The sequence below is a fragment of the Passer montanus genome, unplaced genomic scaffold, assembly GCF_014805655.1.
Source record: "Passer montanus isolate IOZ18808 unplaced genomic scaffold, ASM1480565v1 scaffold18, whole genome shotgun sequence".
Classification (NCBI taxonomy): Eukaryota; Metazoa; Chordata; class Aves; order Passeriformes; family Passeridae; genus Passer; species Passer montanus.
This window is the reverse complement of record NW_024365381.1, coordinates 17,947,907-17,955,145: the sequence shown is the minus strand read 5'-3', so window position 1 is coordinate 17,955,145 and position 7,239 is coordinate 17,947,907. Positions and strand designations below refer to the sequence as shown.

Sequence of the window (7,239 nt, the reverse complement as noted above, 5' to 3'; positions counted from 1 at the left end):
TTTTTTAATGTTCTGAAAAGCACAGTGCATGTCATCATGGAGTGACATTGCTTGCAGCAGTACCTTACTTAACACCTTCAGTGCTCTCAGCACAGATGAATTAATTTTAGAGAGTTTGTGGGAGAGTTCGCTGCCATAGCGGGTCACACAAACATGAGAGTGGATTTGGATTCCAGCCTCCCTGCTGCACTATGAACTCTCTTTTTTTTCTTATGGAATCATTTGGGCTGGAAGAGACCTCTTGATCATCTAGTCCGCTCATGCTTTAGCAGGATCACCTGGAACAGGCAGACCAGGACCCTGGCTATGTGGGTTTTCAGTATCATCACAGCTGGAGATAACTCAGCTTCTCTGGGAAATATGTTCTGGATTTGGCAACACTCACAGTAGAAGGTGGGTTTGTGTCTTCAGATGGACCAGCACATTTCAGTTTGTGTCCAGTGCCCCTTGTCATCACTGGGCACCACTGAAGAGAGTCTGGGTCACTTTCTTCACTCCCTGTCATCACATACTGTGACAAATGGATAAGATTGTCCTTGATCTAGGGCCATTTTAGGTGAGGTATACTAAAATTAATAGTAACAAGTCTAATACAGCTTGTATTTTTATGTAGCTCATACTAGTTGAGTAAACAGATGTCATCTACAAGCTGCATATATAGTCATATAACTCCATAAACTGTTAGATAAGAAGAGAGTGGTCCTCCAGGGAGATGTTTGGAATAAAACCCTCTTTCTGATCATCTCAGGGAAGAAAAAAAAACCAGGGTTTATTAGATAGATTTTTATAGATATTGAAAACCAGCCAGATCCCAAGGCTCAGCTGCTTCAGCTAAAGACTTTAAATCAGCCTGCAAGGACTGGGCCAGGCAGTTGAGCTCTTTGCTTATTTATTAATTTGTGTCACTCTGCTGCTGCCCTTTGCTGTGTAAGAACAGTGATGGGCAGCCACCAAAGTCCCTGTGTGCCACTTTGGGCAGGCAGACACTGCTGCCAGTCTGGTAGCAGTGGTTTGTGTTTCACCTGCATGTGGCAGAGCACAGGTAAATGTGTTCCAGTGCCTAGAGGTGTGCTGGTTCATCAGCTCTCCTGTCTCTCTGAGCTTTTGAGTCTCTTTCACCTTGCTTAGTGCAATAGCCCTGCAGAAGCAGAGCTTTACCTACTTCTGTAACAATGCTTAGGTGGTGGCCTGGGAGGACATTGTGTTCCTCTGCTGCCTCCTGTCACACATGCTGTCCATCTGCTGTCATTTGTCCTGTCACTGTGTGCAGCCTTGACACCTCCATCCGTCCCCTCAAGAAAAATGGACCATGTCATTTCAGAGCCTGGAACTGTCACCAAACTCAGGAAGAAATTAAACTCTCTGACCCTATCTTTGAGATGTCAGTGAGTTGCATTACTTTATTCTGCCAGGATGTGCAGTGAAAATCATTCCATCTGCACATGTCCTGTACAAGATTTTAACATATTTATACATTTATCAAAAACAATTTTTGAGCAAACAAGCTTTATGTCATGTGTGGCCCTATGTCAGGTTTTTTTATGCTGGCAGACTCAACATGTAACTCATTCTTCTTAACACACAAAATATTCACATACTGCATTGAACTCATACAACTCCCTTAGAGTTAAAAGAACTAAAAGCAGCTGAGCAAACTCCAGCACAAAAGCTGCTAACATACTGACTTACATGTGGCCTAAAAAACTTCACAGTGCACCTTTCACCATACACTTTCACTGCAGGATTTACTGCAGGACTCAAACCTGCAGTTTCTGGGTTTTACCACTGGATGGAACTCGAACCCATTGTTTCTACAAAAGGGGACCCAAAACATCGAACAACCACCCTGTAATCAGTGCGTTGCTGAGTGCGCTTCAAGCACCCCTGCTGCTCACCGTGCCATCTTGGCAGAATGGTTGGACGACTCTATATGCAGCCTGTCAAGGACTGCTGGTTACTCAGTTAGTATGAGCTATAAAATACAACCTATATTAGACTTGTTACTATTAATTTTTAAATCCCTCACCTAAAATGGTCCTCGATCAGAGATTTCAAACCAAACAGGTCTGGTTGTCAGTGTGATTCCTCCCAGCAGTGTGAGATGAGAATATCTCTTCACGTCTGTGTGCATACTGGTAATTTATACTTCATTTTAATTTATAGTTCATCCTGCAAAGAAAATAAAATTCCATTAATAGATGGTGGTCATTTTTTATGCAGGCCTGAACAGCATCATGTGGCAGAATCTGCCTCACCAGAAGGTACTGAAACTAAGCAATGACCTCAACTTTCCTGAATGCTGCCTCATCTGTGCAGAGCAAAAACCTTCCTGCCCAGCTTTGTGTGCAAGAGTTTTGTCAGCAAAGATTTGCCTCTCCAGTTACTCAAGAGGAGAAAGACAGTTGAAGGCTGAGGTGCTTCTTGTCTCTGCTTTGCAATTTGCCTCATCTCACATAAAGCATGGGCTGCCTTGTTGGGTTGGAAGGTGCTGAACTCTATGCTATCCTTAGGACCACATCTCTGCCCCAGGAACTGCCTTTGATGATGTTTTAGCAACAGAAGACCTGGACTGAGTTATTTTGTCCCTAGATCCTACTTACCAGGGTTGTCTGAAGCAACTGATCAAGACTAGGGCATTGGATGCAAAAAAAAAAAAAAAAAAATCCTATGGGAATATCTAGAGATATTGGGGGTAATGATCTTATGACAGTTCATGAACTGGGCTATTGAGGATGTTAAGATGGGAAGGCTGCTCGAGGGAAAGCATTCCTGCTTTTTCAGGACTGTTCTAGAGCCATTAGTCTGTTTAACTTCACTTGACCAAGTGATGCCTGCAACATTTTATATCCAAGTCTCTGAGTTTGATGGTTTCTCAAAGACCCAAGAAGGAGTCTTGTAGTCAGACACTGAAGAAAACCACTATTTATTACACTACTAGCAAGCTGCTTTGGACAGTTGCTGCCAGTAAATGTTTCCACTTGTTTTTCCCTTCCTGGAACCTTCCCCTGGTTTGACCTGACAGCTGTGTCACTGAGAAAGTCTCTCTTTAGCCAGCTGCTGGAAAAGAGAGAGCTTCTCTGGTGCCATCTGATGCCTGGTGCTCTACTGTACAGGCACCCTCTGGAGACTGTCCTACAAAGCCATGTGGGCAGGTCAGCACCAAGACATCTCTCACTTCAGCTGCAGTGGAGCCTAGTGTGATACCGGATGACAAATCTCCATTATCCACAGCTGCTTCCAACAGTTTCTCAGAAATTCCAGAGGAAAATGCTGAGTATGATTCTAAATCTTCACAAACCATAATGAAGCCCATGAAGAATGCTTTGCTGAGATCTCATCCCAGCCTTTTCATGGGACTAAACAGTGCAAGAACCAGCACTGTTAACTCTCAGACTCTAAACTATTCCAGCCAATAACCCTATGCACACATTTTCTTCTATGAGTTTCATTCTCTACACTGCTCAGCAAACTTGCTTATTCCTGGTTGCCTGAGCATTTTTTTTGTCTGAATTTGCTTATTACATAGTCTTCTTGGCCTATGAACTGCTTCAGTTTCACTGTGTTTCTATTGCAGCTTCAATACAAAACTGAATTAAAAAAACAAATTACAGTTATTTTGTAGTGGCTGCAGCTTTGGTGTAACAAAGTAAACAGGATCAGGCCCAGTCTTTTTTAAATTTTTTTTTTATTCCCCATGAGGGATCTTGAGAAAGCCATTGAATCCTGACAACATACTAAAGATTTAGTCAGGAGTGCTCTTTCTGTTGAGCCAGGCTTTCATCAGCACTTCTACTTCCTTGTTGGTCATAATGCACCCCAGACTATAATCCCCACCACCACAGACTATATGATATGTCCTTCAAGGAAAAAGCAGGTAACTGAATACTCTGTCCAAATCCACTCAGGACAAAGCAATTTTTATTCCCTAAATTCTCTAGTTCAGTATTCTTTTGTACTTTCTGCCACCATCTATCATGTGTTTCAGTACTGTTTACCATGACAAAACACTGCCTGCCTGGTTTGCCTCACAGGAAATAATTTCTGTGGCCAAGGATTAGTTATGCATGTTGCACTTAGACCCCTTGCTTAATTATGATTGCTGATAGCAGCTGTCACCACACCTGTACACCAGTTATTGTATATGCCATTTATCTGGGTTTCAGAGCAAGCCCAGTCTGCAGACACTGAAGCCTGGGAGAAATCTATTCACTTGAGCATCTGGGCAGTTCTTATCAATCACTTGTGCCTAAAATATGTCTTTGATTGTGGTTTTGATCTTTTTTAATCATCTGTGAAGCAGAAGTGAAAAACAGACAATGGTAGAGTCTGATCAACAACCTCCACTTCACTTAGTTCCTGCAAGCAACAAAGTATTGCAGAAAAGAGACAATGTGGGAATGGGTTTGGTGTAATAAGATATCTGAGAGTTGCAGTGGCAGTGCAGTGCACAATATTTTGTAATTGTGAAAAGGTGGAACTGTACCTCCTTGAACAATCTGCCAGGTAATAAGGGTACAGTCTGCTGTGGCTGCTGGGCTTCTTACAAAGGCAAAAATGCAGTATGAGTCTCTAATTCTGCCTCTGCATGTCCTGTGATGCAGGGAGAGCATCCACTCCCACCACGGTCTGGGATCCTGGCAAAGAAGGAGCTGTATTGTAGGGCTCCAGTCCTGCTTTTTGGATAAACTGTGAGAAAGTGAGCGCATCTGCTTTCTCTCCTGTTGGTGCCTTTCTCTCCAGGAAGAGACCCATATTGTCTCTGTATGGGAGGGCAATGGATCTGCTGAAGAGAGGCTCCTCAATCCCCAGCAGCTCTCGCACGTGTCGTGAAATTTCCTGGAATACAAGAATACACCAGAAATTCTCATTTCTCAAACCAAGACAATCAGGCAACAGCTAAAACCATCTGTTCCATGTCAGAGCAGCAGGAAAAAGAAGTGATATTCTGGATTTTGGTACAGTTTCATGCTTGAGGTTGCAACACAAGGGGATCTGAATCCATAAGCTCCATGTGACACTGTAAAAGCAGTGCATATCACCTTCTCTGCAGATTTACTATCAGGGATGGCATCACATCTGGTCTCTTAGTGGCACAAATATAGCTCTGCTTTCATCCTTGCACTTCAAGGACAAATAAGTTATGGATAAATGAACTGCAGTCACTTATGCTTAATGCAAAATCATTGCTGTTTGTTAAATTATAATGCAAATTACAATCTACACAAAGGTGTAAAAAATAATTAGCAAAAAATCATATTATTCATTTAGAAAATGACGAGTGCATGGCTGTCTGAGATGGCTGGACCTAGAACTGTGAGTGAGCAGAGCCTTATCATTGTTTTTGAAGCAACTCCTAAGAATTTAACTATCTAATTTGATTCAAGCTTCAAAATACAACTTGCAAGGTTTTACTGATCTTTCACAGTATTTGCTCAAAACCTTTCCCCAACTTTAGCTTGACCCTGAATATTTTTTGTGATAACAAAAGAACACGAGACTCTTATCTTAAGTGCTTTTGATATTTAGAATACCAGTGCAGTGGGATTAAAACCAGCAGTAACGTCATTTGTCCACGCTGCATAGCTTCCACATAATTATCTGTGTAATCTCTACCAAACTGCCATTTCCCCGAAACTGCAAACAGTTTCCGTCTCACTGAGCTGATGCTATCACTCTTATTTCTATAGTAACTGTATCAGTTTCAACTGCTCACAGCCTTTCGTTTACATTTCTTGTTGGGAAATTGTAGTTTTAACTTTTCACCTGCTCTAATAGACACTTCCTGAAAGACCCAAAAGGCCACATCCTGCAGAGCTCTGCATACTTGGATTCTGTCAGAATAAAGTTCTTTAAAACACAAATAACTGGCAGGATAGGGCATGACCTTTGAGGCCGTCTAGGTTTCACTGAAATCTCTGAGATGTTCCCAATTTATTTGCAAGCTTTGGAATACACTACTGAGACAGTCTCATTTCCAAGCTTGTGGCAGTGTCCTGGCTGTTCATTGCTTATCTAGAGGAATTTCAGTTCCTACAAGAGGAAGAATGGGTCACGGTTGATATGTCTAACCCATGGCCTACAATCACTCAGCAGCTGAACTGACACCATACATAATCCCTATATTCCACTACGAGGGTGAGGCTTACAAAGCATACACAATTCTTCCACTTTTGGAAAGCACAGAGGACTATAGTCTCTATCTGCTTGTACCAGAAATATTCATGAAGGTTTGCTGTCTGAAAAACTTAGTGTTAAACTGATGCCTTTCTGTCAGAACAACAGGCAAAGTCACGGCACTAGTTAATGGTGTTGGTGGCATATTTAGTTTCAAACAAACTGTTAAGATTGTGCAGCCAGACAGAACTGTGGTGAAATTGCACTTTGGTATTGTGGAACAAAATAAACAGTGCCTAGTCACTGCAGCATACAGCTTCTTCTTTCTTCTTGGTTTGAACATCTACCTGAGCCTTCTGGTGAAAGCAACTTAAAATTGTGATGCAAAACAGATTATTTGGCTCTGTAAGTGGAGTCCCTCTGTGATTTCCACTAGGGGAGGGAAAGAGGGTAATGAAATTTAAGTCAATTTATTGATTTTCTGAACTTTTAGGAAGCTTTGGAAGGCCAGACTGTAGCCCCAAAATTCAGCCTTAACTATCAGCGTTTGTTAAAGAAAACATGTAGCTTTGAAAGGAAAAAGACCAATTACACGTTCACAAAATGAGGAAGAGACAGAGCTCCTGTTCGTGTGCAGCAAAGCGCAGCAGAAGGAAGCAGAGCCGAGCGGCCCTTCTGCACCTGCATGTGGCCGAAGTCGGTGACGCCCATGGCGGGCAGGCCGGAGCAGTTCGCGTGGATCAGGCGGCGGCCGCTGACGCCGTTGGCCCTGAAGCATTCCTGGGCAGGGGAGCGCAGGGAAAGGCGGATGGCCCTGTGCCCTGCCGCCCCCGCCGCTCCCACACACACACACACACCGGGCGGGGGTTCCGTCCGGGCCGGCAGCCCCGCACCTCGTACTGGGGGAAGCCGAGCTGCGCCACCCACTCGGCCACTTCCTCGGCGCTCCAGGTCAGGAAGGAGCAGTCGGACGGCGGTCCCTCGAGCTGGGGCTGCGGCCCTTCAGCCGCCCCGCTCCCCGCGGGCCCCGGGCGCGGCTCCATCGCTCCGTCCCCGCGGCAGCGCGTCGGTCCGGGCCCGTTACCGTGGCAACCGCCGCTTCCTGGAGCCGCGCCCCGCCCCCTG

At 44.2% G+C, this 7,239-nt stretch overlaps 2 protein-coding genes across 3 annotated transcripts; one reads left to right on the top strand and one right to left on the bottom strand.

Annotated features, from left to right (window-relative positions):
* Nucleotides 1–36: 36 nt before the first annotated feature.
* LOC120500302 lies at nucleotides 37–3,677 on the top strand. Its single transcript, XM_039704983.1, is given in 6 exon segments — nucleotides 37–41; nucleotides 1,129–1,244; nucleotides 2,028–2,135; nucleotides 2,221–2,487; nucleotides 2,921–3,109; nucleotides 3,112–3,677. Coding segments are annotated over 6 exon segments (990 nt in total). The 3' UTR covers nucleotides 3,417–3,677.
* Nucleotides 3,678–3,858: 181 nt separating this feature from the next.
* On the bottom strand, nucleotides 3,859–7,221 carry SAMD15 (sterile alpha motif domain containing 15). 2 transcript variants are annotated; one of them, XM_039705481.1, is made up of 3 exons: nucleotides 7,008–7,221; nucleotides 6,796–6,894; nucleotides 3,859–4,836 (listed from the first exon to the last, which is right to left on the bottom strand). In XM_039705481.1, the coding sequence occupies exons 1-3, from the start codon at nucleotides 7,155–7,157 to the stop codon at nucleotides 4,570–4,572; spliced, it is 516 nt and encodes a 171-aa protein (XP_039561415.1). In that variant the 5' UTR covers nucleotides 7,158–7,221; the 3' UTR covers nucleotides 3,859–4,569. The 2 variants fall into 2 exon arrangements, with proteins under 2 accessions (XP_039561415.1, XP_039561416.1); XM_039705482.1 differs by lacking the exon at nucleotides 6,796–6,894.
* Nucleotides 7,222–7,239: the final 18 nt, after the last annotated feature.